Source organism: Micromys minutus, assembly GCF_963924665.1.
Source record: "Micromys minutus genome assembly, chromosome: 12".
Taxonomy (NCBI): domain Eukaryota; kingdom Metazoa; phylum Chordata; class Mammalia; order Rodentia; family Muridae; genus Micromys; species Micromys minutus.
Window position 1 is genome coordinate 51,008,080 of NC_137981.1, and position 21,398 is coordinate 51,029,477.

Sequence of the window (21,398 nt, forward strand, 5' to 3'; positions counted from 1 at the left end):
CGGAAGGGGACCCGGGCCAGGCTTGTGTTCGGTTCCTTGGCGGGGCTGGGGTTCCGATGTGGTCCCCGGAGCGGGAGGCCCAGGCCCCGACCGGGGGAGACCCGGCGGGCCTCCTGCCGCCCGAGTGGGAAGAGGATGAGGAGCGCATGTCTTTTCTGTTCTCCGCCTTTAAGAGGAGTCGCGAGGTGAACAGCACGGACTGGGACAGCAAGATGGGCTTCTGGGCTCCGTTGGTGCTGAGCCACAGCCGCCGCCAAGGGGTGGTGCGCCTGCGACTGCGGGACTTGCAGGAGGCCTTCCAGCGCAAGGGCAGTGTCCCGCTGGGGCTGGCTACCGTGCTGCAGGACCTGCTGCGGTGAGGACCGAGGCCGAGCGGGCCAGGCGGGGGGGCGGCTCCCCGGGGCTGACATCAAGACCCTGCTCCTTGACAGCCCAGACTCAGCGTTCGGGGTTTGTTCAGTGGGTGCAGGAAGAGGGGGACGAAGAGGCTGCTCCACAGATGGATGTCTGGACTCAGAGAGAAAGAGGGGCTGGGGTGGTTGGAGTGACTGGGATAGTCAGAATGGTTCAGATGAGACCCATCCCTTGTAGAGGCGTCAGCGGGACACTTGAACTGGGATCCCGTTATGCTGTTATTTCAACAGGACCTCCAGATTCGAGTTAACCTCTACAGCGTGGGTAGTTTGAACTGAGAAAGAACAGAGCTAAGGAGGAGAGTACTCGTGGGATGGTAGACATCTCGACAAGAGAACTTTGGCACAGGTCGTACAAGTGGCCTGTCCAGGACTGAGATTATTTGGACCAGAGAGGAGAGTTAACTGTGTAGCTGGGGGCTTCTGAAAAGGCTTTAGGTGATGTGTGTGTGACAGGTACAGTGTTCAGGCCATGCTTGAAGAGGTGACTTAGTTAATAGCATGACTGATACTTCATGGTTTCAGATATTGTCAAACTCCATTCTCTGGCCTTTTTAATAATCTAGGGCAAGGCAATACAGCTATTCTCTTTAAAAATAAACAGAATCTCAGAGAGATCAAGTAACCTATGCCAGGCTACACTAGAGTAACCTCAGGATGGGATCCCTCCTTTGAATTCTAAACCATCTGTATTTCATACTGTACGTATTATGTCCACCCAGTCCAGCCTAGTTCTTTCACGTCTCTTTCAGTGAATAAAGAGAAAGGCCAAAGGTCTTGCATTTGTTTCAGAATAATGGTTTCTCATTAAATGATCACCTTACTTCTGTTTCCAATACCTTTCATTGCCTGACCTTGTTTACGAAACCTCTCTGAAATTCTCCTCTGAGAAAGTGTGCTTCGGAAAATGTTTTACCTGGTGGCTGAGTGGAAAGCAGTTAAGTCAGCAAGGGACAAAACCAAAATGGGTGTCCTGGATACAGGACATCTACAACTTGGCTCAAGGGCCACACAGTTGAGCCCAGATCCTGGTTTTACTATTTTCTAAACTGTGGTCTTCAGAGGATACAGGTACCACCTGTAAGCCTTAGTTTGATCAGTTATCAAATTACAGTGACAGTATCTAGGTCGACTGTGAACATTTGAGGATCTTTAACAAGTAACCAGCCATGGCAAGCATCTAGTACACTTAGCTGCTGTTGTCACTACCACCAGGAAATATTGTCACTTCCAGCCTAGCTTAGAGATAGCGTAAAACCCCAATCTGTGTAGCTTTTGGCCTTCTTCCTCAGGGTTTTTCACTTGATTGACCCCAGGCCTGTTGGTAGAAGAAACCCTCCACAGAGGCACAGTGAATACTTAGATGCCTCTGTTGTCTTAGTGGGACACTTGCATGTTTTTTGAGGCCAGACAAACTGGGTGCCATCTGGCCTTCTTTGCCTTCTTAGATCCTCGTCTCCTCGTTAGTTAGCATGCTGCTGATACCATTCATTGTGCAGAGTGGTTAGGAGGCTGAGCACCGGAGTGCAGGTGACACTACTCCTGGTATGAAGCAGACAGGTGACGATGGTGATGATATAATGCCTCTCGGGGTAAAGGGGTAAGTAGGGACCAGGACAGGTCATTGCATTACACATTCCTACATGCCTTTCTCTCTCTCTCTCTCTCTCTCTCTCTCTCTCTCTCTCTCTCTCTCTCTCTCTCTCTTTCTGCAGTCGAGGTGAGCTACAGCGAGAATCAGACTTCATGGCCAGTGTGGACAGCAGCTGGATCTCCTGGGGAGTTGGAGTCTTCCTGCTGAAGCCCCTCAAATGGACTCTTTCTAACATGCTGGGGGATAACAAAGTTCCAGCGGAGGAGGTGCTGGTGGCCGTGGAGCTGCTTAAGGTGGGCGTGCAGAAATGGGCTGGGTAGCATCAGGTGTGACAGGATCGCCACAACATTCTTAGGAAAATTCTGTCTCTTTGCCAAGTAAAGGGGCTGATGACTGAGTCTTCATGATGTCTTTTGCTCTGAACGTTGTAGGGTTATGAATTGGTTGGGTTATTTTTTTTTTACATTTCCGGGGTGAGCTTTGTCAGAAATTGTCAGTAACAGAAAACTGATCACTTCTGGACAGCTGGGGGCATTCATGATAAGTTTAGGGTAAGCAATAGTTTACTGGCAAGGAATGCCCAGAGTTTATTATGAAACTCATGTGTTTATTATTGTACTTGGGATAGCACCTAGGGCCTGGTGAGCACGGGGCAAGCGCTCTGCTGCTGAACTCTGACCCAGTACTTCTTGCTAAGCTCTGGTTTCCTGTGATTGCTCTTTTCCCTCTAACTTCCCAGTAACTTGTTTATCAGTGTCCCCTCTCTCCTGCCTGGATGAGGCCACCAAGCGCTGTCCCTTTCTCTGCTACCCAGTCAGCTTCGTCACTTGCTACCTTTTCCTTCTAGCCCAGGCCGTGTGCTGACTACATGTGCTGTCAGAGCCTCGAGCAGCCACGAAAGAGCTCTCCTGTTCCACACAGGAGTCGGGTGGAATTAGTGTAGCTACCAGGAACCATAGTCACTTTCTAAAGCAATGTAGTCAGTCTAACCCTGTGTCACAGAGAAGCAGGCCTAGAGCTCAACAGGCACAGTGGTAATTCTGTGCCACCTCCTGTTACTGAGCAGATACTTCACATTCTATTTGGTGACACCTGGTTTCAAATATGTTGGTGAGCAGTCCTGTTTCCTCTTGTTGGGTAAAGAAGAAAAGGTGTTTATAGGGAGGAGCATGTCAGGACCACTGATTTCCCTAAGGCTAGGCAAAGGAATCAACCAGAAAGAAGAAAAACAGAACAAAATTGTCCATGATTTTGCTGTTTAAAACAAAAAGATACAAAGAAATTTCTTTTCTGTTGCCCCTTCCCTACTTTTGGGTGTGTCCCTTTCCCATTTCTACATGTACAAATGTCAATTGTTACTTTAAATTTTTATTATTTATTTATTGGTAGGGGTGGGGTGGGAACTGTTCATGCAAATGGAGGTCAAAGGACAACTTGCAGGGGTAGTTCTCTCCTTCCACAGTGTAGGTCTGGGAGCCTGAACTCAGATCTTCAGGCTTGGCTCTGCAGCCCTGACCCAGAGTCATCTCATTGGCCCAGATGATTTTTCTTCTCCAGTACTGAGGATTGAACCTAGGACTTGGTGCCTGCTAAGAAAACTTTTTGTCATCTAAGAGCCCTTTAAAAGATGTAACACCATGTTTAGTTATAAAGGTTGCCATGAAATTGTAACAACCTTCCTACATAGTTATTCTTCCTCTCCAAGACAGGCTCCCCTTGACTTCATCTGGTGGTTGTGATTTCCCTGGGCATCTGCCAGCCTTTTCCTCAGCCACTGTCTTCAGCTGCCTTCTCTGAAGTCATTGCTGAAGAGCCCGGCTTTGAGCTTCCTGTCCCAATTCATTAAAAATGCAGAATTACACTGGCTGCTGCTGGTATACACAGTCCCAGCACTCAGTGGGCAGAGACAGGTGGTTCTCTAAATTTCAGGCCAGCCTGGTCTACAGGGAGAATTCCAGGACCGCCAGGACTACGCAAGAGAAACCCTGTCTGAACAAAACAGACAAACAAAACAAGGCGAATTATGATTCTGGAATGTAGAATTTGTCCCCTCCCACATTACCGCCCATTCTACCTCCTACGCCATCCCTTGTACCCGCTCTAGGATCCTCTTTTTTTTTTTTTCTTTTTTTTTTTCTTTTTCTTTTTTTTTTAAGTCTTTACTGTTGTTAACAGAGGCTTCCCAGCTACATTCAGTAAAGCGGCTTTCTACACAGTCCTTGGGTCCATGATTTCCTTTTCTGTTGTGTTCACAAAATCTCCAAGCAATTTCTTTACAGTATTTTCAGTCCTCATCGTCGGACCTTACTATCCGCAGCCGGGATGCACCAGAGCAGAGCACGGCATCTCCCAGCATCCAAACTGCCCTTTTCTGTAGCACTGTGGGCATCTCTCCCTGTCCTTTCATTCTCTTCGATGTCCCGTGTCCACCCCTCAGCTCAGCCAGCTGTCTGAAAGCCCTGCCAGCTGCTCTTCTGGTTTTGCCTTTAGATTCACAAGCTGTGAGGCCTAATTGCTCAGTGATTTCCTGGATTTTTTTTCAGTGAACTTTGTTACCTTCTCCTTTTGAAAGTATGCTAATGCTTTTGGGGTCAATGGCCTTTCTGTCTAGGCTTTCTTTCTTACATGTGACAGTAAGCCAACTTCTTGGTAGCTGGTTCTCTGCTTTCACCTTGTTTTGAGGTCGTTTCTCTTGTTTCTGCTGCTGCACTTCATACAAACTAGGTTCCAGGAGATTGCGCTGTCTTTTCACCCCGCTTTGACATCGGCGCTAAGATTACAGATGAGTGTTTCGGCAGCCTTCCTTTTACAGCTTCCTTAAGTCCTCAGCTCAGCTCCTCCTTAAGCACGGCACTGCAGTAGTCGGTCCAAGAGCTGATCTTTCAGTTGTTACTAAAAGCCAGACCTGTGCCTGCTACAACCTGAGGACCAGCTCTTGGCACATGTAAAGCCTTTCCATAGTTCGTCAGTGAGTGTGCCCATGAGTCTCTGGTAAGTGGAGGGACAGTAGGCTGGATTCGACAAATTTTATTTCCAGTCAGTAGAACACAGGTGGCCTGAAATCTGCACTTTGACCTCTTGATGAATGAATATAGAGAACTGACCTTTGGCCAAACCAAACACACCTTCAGTAGTTTCCAGTTTGTGTTTAGTGTTCTCTACCCTGAACTGAGATGATACTACTTCTTCCAACCTTTTCTCATGGCATCAAAAATGCTGCTGCCAGTATGTCTTCATTTGCGGACACTGGCAGCCTGACCAGTTTCTCCAGGATTGCCACAGGTTTAGACTTCTTTAGATGTGCAGTTACAGTATCAACAGTTAGCATCACGTCTCCCCACTTCCCACAGATTAGCACTTTCGCCAATCTCCACACATACCTTGACAGGAGAGTATGACAGCATGCCAGTCAGTCACGTTGGTGGTGCTGGCCCCAACATGGTGTGTGTCACACACACACACACACACACACACACACACACACACACACACACACACACACACGGGGGTGGCAGGCCTCTGGGATACGGTAGTTCTGATACTTCCACTTTGCCCTTTGGTATTTGGGACTCTAGCTGTCATCACTGTTCTTCCCTTTGGTCCCATTGTAATGGCTTTAGCATTAATGCCTTTTATCTTCAGCATTAAGACTCAAGCAAGTGCACCAGATGTCATATGTCTGGCACAAGCCTAAGTGAGATGAAGACCAAGTGCCCCAGATGCCAGTCTTACGTGGGGAAGGACTGTGAGAAGTTGAAGCATTTCTAGGGGTGTGCTGTGCACACAGTATGGCAGGCCATCAGAGGCAAAAGCGATAAAACACAAACGCATTATTCTTGTATTACTTTTTAGTTTTTCAAGACAAATTTTTTCTTCATAGTCCTACGTCTGTCTGCCTCCCTAATGCTGGAATCAAAGGCATTCACCACCATTGCCTGGCTCACGTTTTTATTACTAACCTACTGCTCTTTCAATATTGTTTTTAATAGTGTTATTTGATGTGCAGCTTTTTTTGTTACTGATGTGTATATGTATGGTTGTGCGTGTGTGTAGATATATATCTCATGGTGCATGTGTGCAGGTCAGAGGACAACTTTTAAAAGTTGATTCTCTCCTTGCACCTTGTTTTAAGGCAGGATCCTTTTGTTCCTGCCCTACTGTGAACTCCAGGCTGGCTGGCCCATTAACTTGCAGGCAGTTGTCCTGTGTCCTTTTCCCCACTCTGTACGGGAGTACTGGGATTACAGATGCCATCAAATCTAGGTTTACCTGTGTTCCTGAGAGTCAGCCACTTTAACCTACTGAGCCCTCTCTCCAGACACATTTAATTTTCTTTTTAGTATTTACTGCTAACTGAAAAAGCTTCCATGTTTACTTGTTTATTGTCTGACTGTCCTATCAAAAGGAATTCCATGAACTTCAGGATCCTGCGTGATGCCTAGTATATACTAATCAATAAATATTTGTTGAATGAATGAACATGCACATGGATGAATACACATTCACTCCATTGTTTTTCTAGAAATAAAATTGTTCTGTAGCTTGCTTTTATTTCCACTTTAATATGTTGGGAGCATCTTTCTGGGTCCTATGTAGTATAAATCTGGTTTATCTTTTTTAACAGCTGTACAGTAAATCTGTGCATCTGTCTCCCATCATTTATAAAGGGGTTCCCACAAGTGGACTTCAGGTCATTACAATTTCTCTTGCTTTTCCGTCTTTGCTAGATCTGTGTTATGCATCTGTGTAGTTCTGTGCCTTTTACATTTTTAACAAACAATAATTGCCCAGTTAGGGGCCAGTGGGATGGCTCAGTTGGCTAAGTACGGACCTGGGTTTGAATCCATAGCACCCACAAGCAACCCGTCTTGAACGTGGTTGGCCACTTGCTTCTAACAATGGTTCCTCTCCCTGGCTTTGCTCACAGTGAACTGTGGGTTCTCTTTGGTTCCCCCAGGCTGTATGAGTCAGATCACTGTTTCGACATTGGTTGTCCTTGAGCTTGTCACTGTCCTGCGAATCTCCTCGTGTTCTCTCACTCACACTGTGGTCTTGATGCCCTCTGTATGCTGGGGGCTTCAGGGCTCTCCTACAGTCTCCTTTGAACTTCCGGCTTGCGCGTCTGATTGTGTTTGTTTAGATGCCCCAAACCAACTTGTGCAAAGTAGAATGTTGGTGTTTGAGACAGGCATCTCCTGCAGTCTGCTATATGAGTCACCTCAGCTGGAGGCACACACCATGGTGACGGCTTTTTTTTTTTTTTAATTTATTTTATTTATATGAGTACACTGTAGCTGTCTTCAGACACAGCAGAAGAGGGCATCAGATCCCATTACATGTGGTTGCTGGGATTTCAACTCAGGACCTCTGGGAGAGCAATCAGTGCTCTTAACTACCGAGCCATCTCTCTAGCCCAGGACCTGCTGTTCTTACACACCTCTTCCACCTCTTTCACAAGTTGGAGGGAGAGTGGCACTGTTCTTTGGCACTTCCGTTTCTTAATCCTCTCACTAGTGCAGCCTGCCTGTTCCTCCTGTCTGTCGAATGTTTTTCCTCTCAACTGTTGTTTATACAGCCACAATAACAAGCACATTTGTAGTTTCTTACAAACGGAGACACCAAGATGAGAAGGGAATTTAGCATCTCAGTTTGTGTTCAAGAGGCTGAGATCTGGGAGACTGGCAGGTGCAGGGTCATGGGCTAAGCTGGAAGTGTTCGTTGGCTTTAGATCACAGCAGGTTCTACTCTGCCCTCTGTCTTACTCCTCCTGTAAGGAGTCTCAGGCCCAACAGACGGGGCTGTATGCAGCCCCAGGTGAACAAGCACGGGAGATACCACCACTTGGTACATCTTATTTCCTGCAGCCACTGCTCTCCCCCGAAATTTAAGTATGCAGACCCTTTCCCCTGTGTGTGTGTGTGTGTGCGTGCGTGTGTGTGTGTGTGTGTGTGTGTGTGTGCGTGTGCGCGCGCGTATGTGTATGTGTGTGTATAGATCAGTCCTGGGTATCTTCTTCAGTTGTTCTCTGTTGCAGTAAATATTAAAAATGGATCGGTGGCTTCTGGTTCTCTTCTCACTCCACTTGGTCCACTAGCCCCTCCAGCAGGGAGCCCCTCCAGCAGGGAGCCCCTCCAGCAGGGAGCCCCTTTAGCAGGGAGCCCCTCCAGCAGGGAGCCGTGTGCCTGGCCTGCTTCTCCGCCACACAGTCCGAGAGCCGCCCTCTCCCGGCTGTCTCTCTGTCAGCTGCTTTCACACACTGTCCCCTAGGCGGGTTGTTACCACACCTGGCACACGCATCCCAATTCTGCTGCAGGCTTGGTGCGTCCCAACACTATACTTTCTTTTGAACTCAATTAAGTCGTCACATTAATGAACACACCAAAATTCTAATAACAACCTGTATTTATGCACAGAAAAAAATATTTACCTCTGCCTCCATGTTGGCTCCCAGCTCCTCCTCCTTCTACCTCCTCCTCTGTCTTTTCTTGATTCTCTCGTTTCTCCTCCTTCTCTCTCCTTCCTTCTCATCCAGTGATAGGCTTCGCCTTATCCTGGACCCACCTTGCTGCATAATGACATCACCCTACAGTTCTCTACCCATATGATTTTTACATTTATTTATTGTGTGTGTGTGTGTGTGTGTGTGTGTGTGTGTTTACACTGTGGTTTGCCTACAGGGTCAGACAGTCTGTGTGAGTCAGTTTTCCCCCTCGACCATGTGAGTCCCAGTTGTCAGGTGTAGGGGCAAGTACCCTCACCTCTCAGTCATCTCACAGGCCCCACCTTAGTTTTTGAGTCAGTCTTTACTGGATCTGGAACTCACTGTTTGGCAAAGCTGGCTGGCCAATGAGCTCTAGGTATCTTCCTGTCCTGGCCGCACCAGTGCTGGGTTACAGATAGATGCTGTGGCAATGCCTGGCTTTTACCTGAGTTCTGGGCACTCAAACTCAAGTCTTCTTGCCAGCAGGCACTTTACCAACTGAGCCATCTCCCTTCGCCACGTTTTAAGCTGCCACTTGGGATGGGTCAGTACTCTGTAGGTCTTAACGTTGTGGGCTCATAGCTCTGAAGCTCAGGGTCAAAGCTCATGCATCTTGTGTGGTAACCAGGGCCTTGATCTCTTTGCCTTCCCTGCAGGAAAAGGCGGAGGAGGTGTATCGCCTGTACCAGAACTCGCCCCTCTCCTCCCACCCTGTGGTGGCTCTGTCAGAGCTGAGTGCTCTGTGCGCCAACTCCAGCCCCGATGAGAGGACCTTCTACCTCGTGCTGCTGCAGCTGCAGAAGGAGAAGAGAGTCACTGTCTTGGAGCAGAACGGAGAGAAGGTGTGGAAGCATGCCTGTCCGTGTGTGCATGCTTGTGCATGTGTGTGGTTTTCATGGACTCACAGTGACTTGGTCTGCACTCGTATACCCAGGCCTGGTTGTGGATTTCTCAACTCGTGTAGTAGGGACAACAGTAATTTGTCCCTGTCCCCCAGATTGTGAAGTTTGCCAGGGGACCACATGCCAAGGTGTCTCCTGTCAACGACGTGGATGTTGGGGTCTACCAGCTGATGCAGAGTGAACAGCTCCTCTCTCGAAAGGTTGAGTCTTTATCCCAAGAGTCGGAAAGGTAATCTCCTTCCCTACCTGACTGACTCTGGAGTCCCAGTGTGAGTGGATCTTTTCAAACAGACGAACCCACAAAAAAAAAAAAAAAAAAAAAAAACAACAACACAAAAACCCTACCAGGAGTATATCTGCACCTGCAGAGTGCTTATCTAGTATGCATGAAGCCAAGGATTCGCCCTCGGTATTGCAAAAAGAGTCACTTATTAGTTATACAATTACTAGTCACTCCATACAGAAAACTCAAAGTAAAGAAAGCAGAAGGTAATGGAGAAATTTGACTGGTGATGACAACTGTTAACGTCTTATTAATGTTCTTCTGTAGCCTGGTGTCCTGCTGGTGCGGAGATAGCAAGGCGGCTCTGTGCCATCACAGGGCCTGTTTAAGGATTGCCTGCATTTTCTTTGGGGTTCATCTACAGGGATCCTTGGTAGCAGCCACAGATGCATCCCTGTATGAGAGACAATTAGAATTAGCACACTGAATTAGAATTTTTCACTCCTCTCAAAGAATCACAGGAGTGTTGGCAGGCTCAGTCCATGGCCAAGGTCTTCAGTGAAAAGATGTGTGTATGATTCCTTCACCTTCAGGACTGATCACTGTGCTTTGCCACATGTGGATGCTGAAGCCTCTATAGACTTGCTTCTAGAGACTGGTGGTCACTGTGGCTGAGGGTTTAGAGGATTGTTGACCTTCAGATCTGAAGCGACTTTGACTAAGTACCCTTAAGCATTCTTTTCGACCCTGCCACAGCCCAGCCCTCTTCATCTGTTCTTCATTCCACAGGTGCAAAGAGGAAGCCCGCCGGGCATGCCGAGCCGGAAAGAAGCAGCTGGTAGGTTCTCTTCTCCTACAGCCTTGGAGTGGTATTCCCAACTGTCATGAGCAGGGGCCCAGTGGTTCAGAAAGCAGCCTGATTGGGGCTCAGGGATCAGCATCTGCAGGTGGCTCGGGCACACAGCTTACTTTAGAGAGAAGGCCTGGAATGTTCTTGTGGTTGTGGTTTGAATTGGGCTGTCTTCTGCTCTGTGGTCTACCATGTCCCGCCCTGATCTGTTTTCATATCCACCAGGCACTGAGGTCTCTCAAGGCCAAGCAGAGGACAGAGAAACGCATTGAGGCCTTGCACGCCAAGCTGGACACTGTTCAAGGCATCCTGGATCGCATCTATGCCTCCCAGACAGATCAGATGGTAGCCACACCCCTTCGTGCCCTCTGGTCCCAGTCTCCCACACTGACTCCCTCCCTTGTGGCTTGCTGTTTCAGGGCATTCTGGGTTCTTCCAGGGTGTATCTGGGTTCTCTTTCTTGTTGGGAAGTTTAACTTCTGTGGGTGTAAGGTGAACTGACCTTGGGTGGCCAAAGCCGGAAGCCAGCTTTGGAGATGAAGCAAGGTTGTATTTTGACAAATGTTACACAGATAACTTGGTCTTCTCTTTAGGTTTTTAATGCCTACCAAGCTGGTGTGGGAGCCTTGAAACTCTCCATGAAGGATGTCACAGTGGAGAAGGCGGAGAGCCTTGTGGATCAGATCCAGGAGGTACAGGGGCCTGGGAGGGTCCATGAGAAAGGAGTTGTAGAGAACGTGGTCGGCTTCAAGCCTCGTTACCAAACTTGGATCAGATTGTACCTGAAAGGAACCATTCCTTGACTATCAGCTCTCTATGATCCTGAACATTTCCCCAAAGGTTCAGCCTCGATCGGCCCAGAGCCACCATTCCTTTCAGAGCTTTATGTTTGTGTCTTACAGCTGTGTGACACGCAAGATGAAGTTTCTCAGACTCTGGCTGGTGGGGTAACCAATGGTTTAGGTGAGTTGCCAAGGAGCCTCTTCCCTCCTTTCCGTGAGACCTCACTTCCTGGGCCAGGACAGGTCTGATCGTGAACTTGGCCCCTCTCTGGGGCTCACCTGCATGGGTAGTCGGAGGGAATTGATGTTCTCTTCCTGACAGCCCAGCTCTGCCTAGAGAGAGAATGTCTGCCTGAGGGTACCCTTTCCCTCATGACTCATGTGGCTGCTGACCTGCAAAGGTGCTGCTGGGCTGTGAAAGCCAAGCTGTCCTACACACAGAGGTTCATCTCTTTTCTGTGATTAATGCGCCATCTCTCTCCCAGATTTTGACAGTGAGGAACTGGAGAAGGAGTTGGACATCCTCCTTCAGGATACCACCAAAGAACCTTTGGACCTGCACGAAAACCCCCATGAGACGCTTTATACCAACATTGTGCCTAAGCCTAGGATCTTGGATGCTGAACTTGAAGCTGAACTTGAGAAACTGTCCTTATCAGAAGGAGGTACAGAGCTGTTTCCCATATCCTAGACATGGACTCTGGCTGATAAGAGGAGCCAGGCATAGAACCGACAGGTTCCAAAGAACTCAGATTGCCTGCATCCCAAAACCCTGCAAGGGAGAGAGAGGTGGTTATGTACATGGAGAAGCAGATGTTCAAGCTTTAGGATGCTTTGGTTGTAGGATTTCCTGTTAAATGTTATCCTTTCTTCTTGCAGGTTTGGTCCCAAGCAGTAAATCTCCAAAAAGGCAATTGGAGCCAACTCTCTAAAGCCATTGCAGGAATTCAAGTGAAGGACCCTCATGTATCAGAGAGGCAGCCTTGCGTGTGTACATAGTTATTTAATGAGAAACACTGACAAGTTTTTGGAAGAGGCGGAACGAACCACTTGGATGTACCTGGATGCTGCCGCTCATGCCAGGACAGATGCAGCTTCTGGAAGCCATGCTATGGAGGTGTGCTCCAGTGATGTGGTGGACCTGCCTTCTCGTCTTTATAGTGCCACAGTTTATACAGTTCTGTGTTTGACCCGTCGTCTTCATAGCCTGCAGTTCTCGCCATTGGCTCCGTTAGGTTTGTCTTCACCCAGCAGCTTCATCCCAGACAGTGAAGGTTTGCAGCTTTGCCCGTCAAAGCCGGCCCTCTCTTCCACTCCCGAGGTTTTTAACCCGCTCCCCTAGCCTGTGCTTTATTGGAATGGGAGTCAAACAAGTTTTATTCAAGAGACCCAACAGCTGAGTGTCTGGAGAAATGTCCACAAGACGTTTCTCTACATGCTTCGTCAGTCTCTGGGCATTCGTGGCTCTGAACGGTCCACTTCCATCTTAGGCAGAAGCAGATCTGCTGTTGGGGTGGGGGAAAAGATTAATCTGTCTTTTGAACTTGAGCAGGAGAAATACAAGTAAACGCCGGGCCCCAGGGTATGAAAGAAGTTGGGTTCTCGCTTTGGCCCCATTACAAATGATGTGTTTTCTGGAGCAAGCTACATGGCGCCACATTACCTGTTTCTTGAGCCTGACACTTAACTGGCAGGCTCCCTGTTAGGATCTGGAAAGTGTCTTACCATGTATCCACCACTCAGGGCAGGGGGCCTGAGCCAGGATGTGCAATAGGAGGAGGTGGGCTTGCCTGCTGCGTCTGCTGTGTGCTGCCTTGGGCCTGCTCTGCCCTGCACCTGCCTCCTGTAGGCACCTCTGTGCTTCCGTGAATGCGGGACAGGCAGGAGACAGATCTGAATGCTCTGGTGGCAGCATGGAGAAGGAACACGACAGCCATACTGCCAGTCCGCTGCCCAGGGACGGTGACTGCCTGGACCTCTTTGCACTGCCCCTCCTGCTTGAGGTGACATGGAGCAGAAGGAAGAACTGCCTCAGGCCAGGAGCACGATTCACTGTCTCCCACTCAGCTTTGGCAAATGGAAGTACTGGGGGTGAAGAAAAACAATCACTATTTTTTCTTTTTTAATCTGGTAAATAATTAAAAGAGAAAAACACCAGGTTTTGTTGTTGCCTGTTCTTTAGGTGGTGTCAGTGTTTTTTTCTTTTTTTCATCTGTTCGTTTGAGCTAGGATTTTGTGTAGCTGAGCTTGGCCTTGAGTTCCTGACCCTCTGGCTTCCACTTCCCGTAGCACTGTACACAGCAGGTTGTGCCCTTGTGTCACTGTCTTGTTCTTGTTTCCACTCTTAGAGTCTTTTCTACTGGGGCTCTGGAAAAATGTGGAGTGTCAGGATGACAGCCTGGGGTGCAGGAAGTTCTGCCCAAGTGAGCTAGCTCTCCCTCCAGCCCTGCGCTGTGTTCTGGGCTCCCAGTTTCTTTACTCCACCCTGCCAGTGACACTGCTTGTGTGATCGCTCCGCCCTATAGCTTAGAACCAGCCATTTCTCTCCCGATCCTCCTGCCTCTAAAGATAGGAGGCTTCGAGGCTGAGAGCAGTGAGCAGCAGTCAGTGGGCCGGGTCAGCTACATCGAGTCTGCAGCTCTGGTGGAGCGGGCATGTGAACCAGCCAGAAAAAGGTGTAAGGAATGTTAGCCAAGACGCTCCAGGAAGCAGTTCTGTACTATGTAAGATGAGAAGCGGGCTCGGGAGAAAACACGGCCCCGGACTGGGTCTGGAAGGCTGGCACTGATTGCCAGGGGACGCAGAGAGGTAGGGGTTGAGCGCTGATGGAAGTGTCAGGTGTACACTACTGGAAGGGCCTAGGTTTGGAGAGCCTCTTACCTGGTTTTGTGTTGCACGTTGTTTCTTGCTATCTGAGCTACTGGGTAGTCCTCACCTAGTACCTGCCATAGAGCACTAAGACTTAGCTTCACTGGTTCACTAAGAAGCTGTGGATACTGCTGGTCCCCTCTTCATTTCCAGTTCTGTCCTGTTCCTAGGCTGTGGTGTCCACCCATCCTGTGCCAGGGAGACCACTTCCAGCATCCGGTAGATTTAATTCTCAATCCCATAGTCTGACTTAGCAAGGCCTGCCAGGCTTTTGTCTTCTTCTGGGGCTGTGCTAGAAATAGACAGCTTGAGCCAGAATGCCCCATTGTGGGGACATGTCCTACCTGAAGAGGAACCTTAGGCCTCACTTCCCCCCCCCCCCCCCACATGGGGTGAAACTAGAGCAAGACAAGAGAGGCCAAGTGGCTCTGCTGACATTGGCTGTGTGACAATGGCCAGCCTTCTCTGTGCTTTAGCTTCTTTTTTATTTTTTAAATTATGTGTGAATGTGTGTGTACACATGCATACAGGTGCCCACCTAGGCACATTTGATCTCTTGAAAGCCGCAGTTATAGGTAGTTGTGAGCTGCTTGACATGGGTGCTGGTAACTATACTTGGGTCCTCTTCAAGAGCAGTCCCCGCTTTCAGCTGCTTGGCACCACCCTACCGACATTGTGTCTAGGATAAAGGAGCTGAATTAGCGGTACAGAGAGCCAGGAAAACAGTCCATGGCTGGCCTCACATTAACGATCTCACTGCCTTGTCCTCCTAAAGGTTGGGATTACAGGCAAGTACTAAATACCACACGCTGTTTACTCTGGTCCTTTAAGAAGGTCTGGAACTCAGGCTAGGCTGGGGCTGTGGTCTCCTAGGAACTCGGTTGACAACAAACCATCTGCGATTTTGATGATAGCTACAGAAGGCAGACAGGTAGAGCAGAGAGTGGTGAATTCGGTGTTGTGTTTCCCACTTTTACCCTTTCTCTACAACCTTCCTGATTCCTGTTGTGTTCTGAATATGAAGTGTTTCTCCAAAGGTTCATATTTTGAACACTTGTTGCCCAACTGACAGTACTGGTCTGACAGACAGTGTAACCTACAGGACACAGAGTCTTCCAAGAGGAAATGGGTCATTAGGGGCGGGCCTTGTGGTTTTATAGTCCAGTCCCACTTCCTGTTTTCTGTCCGCTCTCCTACAGTGACTGGCTTCCCATGCTTACAGTGCCCTGCTTTTCCAGCCATGATAAATGTATCCCTTCTTAAAGCATAAGCCAAAACAGACTGTCTCAATTAGACTTTTACTGCTGTGAGCGGACACCATGACCAAGGCAGCTCTTATAAGAACAACATTTAATTGGGGCTGGCTTACGGGTTCAGAGGTTCAGTCCATTATCATCAAGGAAGAGACATGGCAGCATCTAGGCAGGCATGGTGCAGGAGGAGCTGAGAGTTCTACATCCTCATCTGAAGGATGCTAGAAGACTGGCTTCTAGGAAGCTGGGATGAGGGTCTTGAAGCCCACACCCACAGTGACACACCTACTCCAATAAAAGGTCACACCTACTCCAACAGGGCCACACCTAACAGTGCCACTCCCTGGGCTAAGCATATACAAACCATCACACAAACCCTTTCTCCCTAAGGTTCTCATTGCTAAGTGCACAGAAGCACTTGATCACAAGAAATGGAAAATGATAATTAATCTCTTTTATTATCACTACCCTGTTTCTGGGAAATACCTCTTGCTTACCAATATTTCATAACTGATTTCCTTAGATTTAAGGGTTAAAAGAGTGTTCTGCAATCACTATGGATTTTTAAAACAGATTTTAAGGTGTGTTTGTGTATGTGTGTATGTATGTGCCTCACTCCGAGAACAGAGTTCAAAAGACAGTTTGGGACAGTCAGTTCTTTCCTTTTCTGGTGTGAGTCCTAGTGATCAAACTCTGGTTGTCAGACTCCGCAGCAAACACCTTTACCTACTCAGCCATCTCTTGAGACTTCAATGATAATTTAGTTTCATCCACATGCACATACAGGTACAAACACACACACACATACATACACCACAAACAAACTATACAAGTACCACCAACCCCCTTGCATAAACAGGTACACACACACATACAAATTTGATCTCATGAAAAATTTCAACTTTACTGTTGGTATTTCCAGTGTGTGTGTGTGTGTGTGTGTGTGTGTGTGTGTACGGACCTGTGAAGAACAAAGGTCAAACAAGTTTTTCTTCAGTCATTTCACCTAGAATTTTGTTTGTTTTAGTTATGATTTATTTGTTTTTATTTTATGTTCACTGGTATTCTCCCTGCTTGTATGTGTGTGTGAGGGTGTCAGATCGCCTGGGTATTTGTGAGCTGATGAGTTGGTGCTGGGACAGATCCTCTGGAAGAGTAGCCCATGCTCTTTCCTGCTGAACCATCTCTCTAGCCCTTCCACCTTATTTGTTTTAAGGATTTATTTATCTAGTTTATGTATATATAGTACACTGTCTTTGTCTTCAGACACACCAGAAGAGGGTGTCAGATCTCATTGCAGATGGTTGTGAGCCACCATGCCATTGTTGGGAATTGAACTCAGGACCCCTGGAAGAGTAGTCAGTGCTCTTAACCGCTGAGCCATCTCTCCAGCCTTCCACCTTAAGATATTTGGCTCTCCCTAGGTGGATAGGCAAGGTTCACCTTATTTTTTTGAGACAAGGTCTGTCATTGAACTTAGCTCACTGATTCAGGAAACCTGTCCACCTAGTGAGAACCAAATATCTCCTTGTCTTTACCCCACCCTCCCGCTGTTAGGATTACAGACATACTTTATTATGTGGGCTCTGGGCGGGGTCCAGGCTTAGGTTCTTGTCCAGCAAGTACTTTACCAAACGAACTGTCTCTCTATCATCTCCCTCCTTTTTATAAAGCCTCTAAGATTCTGTCATGGACCTGACGATCAATCGAAGGTTCTTTCTATATCAAAGTCTGACACCAATCTAAAACTTCTGCAGGAAGTGGTTGGTGGTAGGTAGTACACACCTTTAAGGCAGAGGCCAGCCTGGACTACAGATCGAGTTCACTAAAGCCAACAAACAAACAGGCAAATAAATAAACAAGCTGCAGCATGTGTCGAGTGTGGTGATATATGTCCTTAGGGAGCAGAGGCAAGCAGATCTGGGCATGTTGGAGGCCAGCTTGGTGTATATAGTGTGTTCCAGGCCAACCAGGACTTCGCAGTGAGACCCTGTCTCAAACAAAATAAAACAACAGAAGCACTTCCTGCATGAGTTGAAGGAATAGACCATTGTCAAGGTCTAGCACTTAAGTCAGGAGTACTCCCGCCAAGGAGGCCAGCATTACATTCTTATAAATCAATAAATAAAAAGAGTGGAAATGGCTGATAATCTATGGAGGAAAAAGAAGTGGAGAGGCACCAGGCCAGGAGGGGAGAAACCTGCTTTTGCCATGGTCACTAATTGTCAGTGCTGCGCCCTCGACTGAGCCATTAGAGGGGAAAATGCAGTTATTTGTGGGTTTTACCGAAAGGCTTGAGAGGTGAGCTGTGAGTGACAGGTTGCAGGTGTCTCTAAGCTCCAGCACGTTGTCTCTTCCTCCTTAGGCCAAGCAGGAGCACTCCACCCATTCCTGTGTGGCTGTGAGGCTACCTATTGACACCACAGTTTGTAGAATTTTCTGGCGTTAACTTTTTTTTTTTTTTTTGTTCCCTTAAAATTACACAGACATTATTCACTTGTGTTCTGGCATATTAATTACTAGAGAGATGTACAAGGCATTTAATCCTCCCTCGGCTTCTTTCTAACACATATATCAGTATATGAGTTTACGACTTTAAAAAATATTTTACTTTTAATTATATGCATATGCGTACATTGCACATTTGTGGTGCAGGTGCCGACGAAGAGCAGAGATCCATGGAACTGGAATTACAGGCAGTTGTGAACAGCACAATGTGCGTCCTGGGACCTGAACTCAGGTCCTCTACAAGTGTTGTATGTGCTCTTAACCACTGAACCATCTTTCCAAGATCAAAGGAAATAACTTTTTTTTTTTAGTATTATCTGCATTATCCATTTATTTACTTATTTTCTGGAACATCATTTTAATCTGTAGAATCATGTTTTTATTTGTTTAAAAATGTCTTTTTTTCCCCTTTTAAATACTTTCTTGGGTATATTAAGTATCAATTTATGGCTTTCTGGTGTAAGGATCTGTATTTGTAGTGTTTGTGTCTGTGTGTGTGTTCACAACTGTGGGTGTGCTTGTAGACGTGTGTAGGCAAGCATGTGGTCAGGGGACAACCTGGAGCCCCACCCTCAGGCACCTTCCAGTTTATGATTTGTTTGAGACGCTCTCTCTCATTGGCCTGGCACTTCGATTCCAGGAATCCTCTTGGGAGCGAAAGAATTGACAGTGTCAAAAAAAAAAAAAAAAAAAAAAAAAAAAGAATTGACAGTGTCTTAAATTTTATTTTTAAATTTATAGTGGGTTTATTACAACCCTACTGTAAGCTGAGGAATTTGTGCAATTGTTGATTGACTTGTTTTTCTTCTCCCTCTTTGTTACTTTGTTTCTTTCTTTGTTGTTGTTATATGAGCCTCTGCTGTATGTTTTGTGAGCCTTCTGTATGGTGCTTTCGGGTTTTCGAACTTCTGTGTCTTCTTAGTGATCTGACCCTTTTACTATGTTGTGTAGTTGCGTGGTGTTCCGTGGTTAGGTCCTGGGCCTTATTCCTGCCTTCTCTTTCCCTGACCCCAACTCCAGCATGGAGCCAATGTGCTGAGTGCAACCCCATGTAGCTTGGGGTTAATCCTTAACCTTTCAGTCAAGCCTCCTATTTGGGGTAACATTCTAGAATATACCAGCTTCTCTCCCTGACTGGATTCACCTAGTCTTATGGAGTTTGGCTTCTGTGCAGGACGTTTGATCACTCCATCCACCCCCTAAAGGTGTTGAGTCCCAGTCGTAGCACATGTATAAGCACTGGTTTGATGAGCACACTGGATCCTGACACTCTGATCAGCTTGTTAGTGGCCTACGTGGCCCAACTTGGGTCTCTGTGTGACAAGAGAACTTTGCAGATCTCTCACTGAGATAATATAGGGGACAGATTCTGGATACGGTGCTTAGAAATGTTTTAAAAAGTGTACGATCGTTTGGTCTGTATGTATGTATGTATGTATATGCACCATCTGTTTGCCTGAGGAGGTCAGGAGAGGGTGTTGGATCCCTTGGAATTGGTGTTACTGGTGGTTCTAAGCCTCTCTGTGGGTGCTGGGAACAGGGCTTGGGTTGTCTCAGGAGCAGTATGTGTTCTTAATAGCTCAGCCAATTGCCCAGCCTCATAAAAAAAGACTTATTTACTTGTTTGTATGTGCACTAGATTGGTGTCCATGTGCTGGTGTCACTGGGACCTGAAACCATAGAGCAATTCTCCTTCTTAATTCCTAAGCCATCTCCCCAGCCCCAGCCTCCCTCTCCTTCCTCTTTGTCCTTCCATTAGGTACTGGCTCAAGGGAATCTAAAACTAGAAATATAGACTGCATCACTATCTAGCATGTAGTAGCTGTTCATACGTGTCTGCTGAACTTAATTGGCTCTAGAAGACAAAAGAAATAACTGACTTTGGAATCAGAACCACTTAAAAAAATTTTTTTATTGGTTATTTTGTTTATTGACATTTTAAATGTTATCCCTCTTCCCTGTTTCCCCTCCAAAATCCCCCCATTCCACCTCCCCTCTCCCTACCTCCACGAGGGTGCTCCCTCACCCACCCACCCTCCCCCACCCCACTGCCTTAGCATTCCTCTACGCTGGGGTATCAAGCCTTCACAGGACCAAGGGCTTCCCCTCCTATTGATGCCCAACAAGGCCATCCTCTGCTACATATGCAGCTGGAGCCATGGGTCCTTCCATTGCCTGTTCTTTGTTTAGTGGTTTAGTCCCTGGGAGCTCTTGGGGTCTGGTTGGTTGGCATTGCTGTTTTTCCTATGGGGTTGCAAACTCCTTCAGCTCCTTCAGTTCTTCTCTTAACTCCTTCCTTTGGGTTCCCGTGCTCAGTCCAATGTTTGGCTGCAAGCATCCGCTCAGTAAGGCTCTGGCAGAGCCTCTCAGGAGGCATCCATATCAGGCTCCTGTCAGCAAGCACTTCTTGGCATCAGCAAGTGTCTGGATTTGGTGGCTGTATATGGGATGATTCCCCAGATGGGTCAGTCTCTGGGTGGCCTTTCCTTCAGTCTCTGCTCCGCTCTTTGTCCCTGTGTTTCCTTTAGACAAGAGCAATTTTGGGTTAAATTGTTGTGAAGACGATGGGTCAGTCACCCAGAACCACTTTTGACTTGTGTAACTCTAGACAAATCATATCACCTTTTGGGGGAGTGTCTCCATTTTCCCAAGAGAATAATCACCTAATTGCTGCTTTGGGAGAGAAACCCTATGCTTTTGGGTTAGAGAAAGCTGGGCCCTGCCCCAGCTCTTTTACAAGACAAGAACACGCCCCTCTGCGGCACGTGCGATTTTTCCTCCCGGCCGCACGATGGCGCTGATTCCGCTGGGAAGAAGGGGACGCTCAGGCTCTTGGGGACCCTGAGCGCGGCGGCAACTTTCCGGGCTGCCGCGGTGAGTGTTGAGGGTGTTGGGGGTTTCCGCCTGGGATCGCGGATGGGAAGGACGGCTGAGTGTTGTGGGGCGGTTTCAGCGGGCTGCGCCGGAGAACAGAAAAGCTAAGGTAGCATGCGGCGAGACGAGGCGGTGCTGGGAGCAGGGCATCCAGCCTGGCCCTGGATTGGAGCGCACTCGGCTCCACACTCACGCGCCTCCCATCCCACTCCATGGTGGCCAGGGATGCGAAAGTCTCCAAAGTCCTTGCTGCAGGGACACTTGGGGGCTCTGGGTGGCCTCTGGGCCGATATTCTGATTCCGATCTTGTCCACTGCCCCTACAGGTTCTGCCAACTGTCACCCTGGCCCTTCTCTGCTTGGACGGTGTCTTCCTCTCCTCGGCCGAAAATGACTTTGTCCACCGGGTCCAGGAGGAGCTCGATCGTTTCCTGCTGCAGAAGCAGCTGTCCAAGTACGGGGGAAACAAGGGAGCGGCTTTTAAAGCCAGGAAGGGCAGGGTTTGCCCCTCCCCCCAGGTTCTGTGCCCAGGTAACTGGCTGGTCCACCAAGAGGCCTTTAGCCTCTGCCAACTTGTACAACCACACTTTTCCTTTGTATTGGAGCAACATCCCACCCGGGATGATAGAAATACCCACTCTCTTCTAGATG

General features: G+C 47.9%; 2 protein-coding genes across 3 annotated transcripts in view; both read left to right on the forward strand.

Moving 5' to 3' along the window:
* CHMP7 (charged multivesicular body protein 7) lies at positions 1 to 13,396 on the forward strand. Of its 2 annotated transcripts, XM_080926549.1 has the most exons (10): positions 1 to 355; positions 2,129 to 2,300; positions 9,145 to 9,330; positions 9,486 to 9,619; positions 10,403 to 10,451; positions 10,689 to 10,808; positions 11,057 to 11,155; positions 11,366 to 11,426; positions 11,731 to 11,910; positions 12,125 to 13,396. In XM_080926549.1, exons 1-10 carry the CDS (start codon positions 57 to 59, stop codon positions 12,175 to 12,177), a joined length of 1,353 nt encoding a protein of 450 aa, XP_080782675.1. In that variant the 5' UTR covers positions 1 to 56; the 3' UTR covers positions 12,178 to 13,396. The 2 variants fall into 2 exon arrangements, with proteins under 2 accessions (XP_080782675.1, XP_080782676.1); XM_080926550.1 differs by lacking the exon at positions 11,366 to 11,426.
* R3HCC1 (R3H domain and coiled-coil containing 1) overlaps positions 13,159 to 21,398 on the forward strand; it is a gene marked incomplete at its 5' end in the record, with an annotated part of 14,889 nt that continues 6,649 nt past the window's right edge. The window contains 5 exon segments of the mRNA XM_080926755.1: positions 13,159 to 13,248; positions 13,594 to 13,668; positions 13,814 to 13,922; positions 20,615 to 20,748; positions 21,074 to 21,201. Of these exon segments, the coding sequence (XP_080782881.1) occupies positions 13,159 to 13,248; positions 13,594 to 13,668; positions 13,814 to 13,922; positions 20,615 to 20,748; positions 21,074 to 21,201 (536 nt within the window).

Coding starts and splice junctions, on each gene's coding strand:
- CHMP7 (XM_080926550.1), top strand. CDS start 57: ATGTGGTCCCCGGAGCGGGAGGCCCAGGCCCCGACCGGGGGAGACCCG. Junction 9,331..9,485: donor TGGAGCAGAACGGAGAGAAG/GTGTGGAAGCAT, acceptor CCTGTCCCCCAG/ATTGTGAAGTTTGCCAGGGG. Junction 11,156..11,730: donor TTGTGGATCAGATCCAGGAG/GTACAGGGGCCT, acceptor TCTCTCTCCCAG/ATTTTGACAGTGAGGAACTG.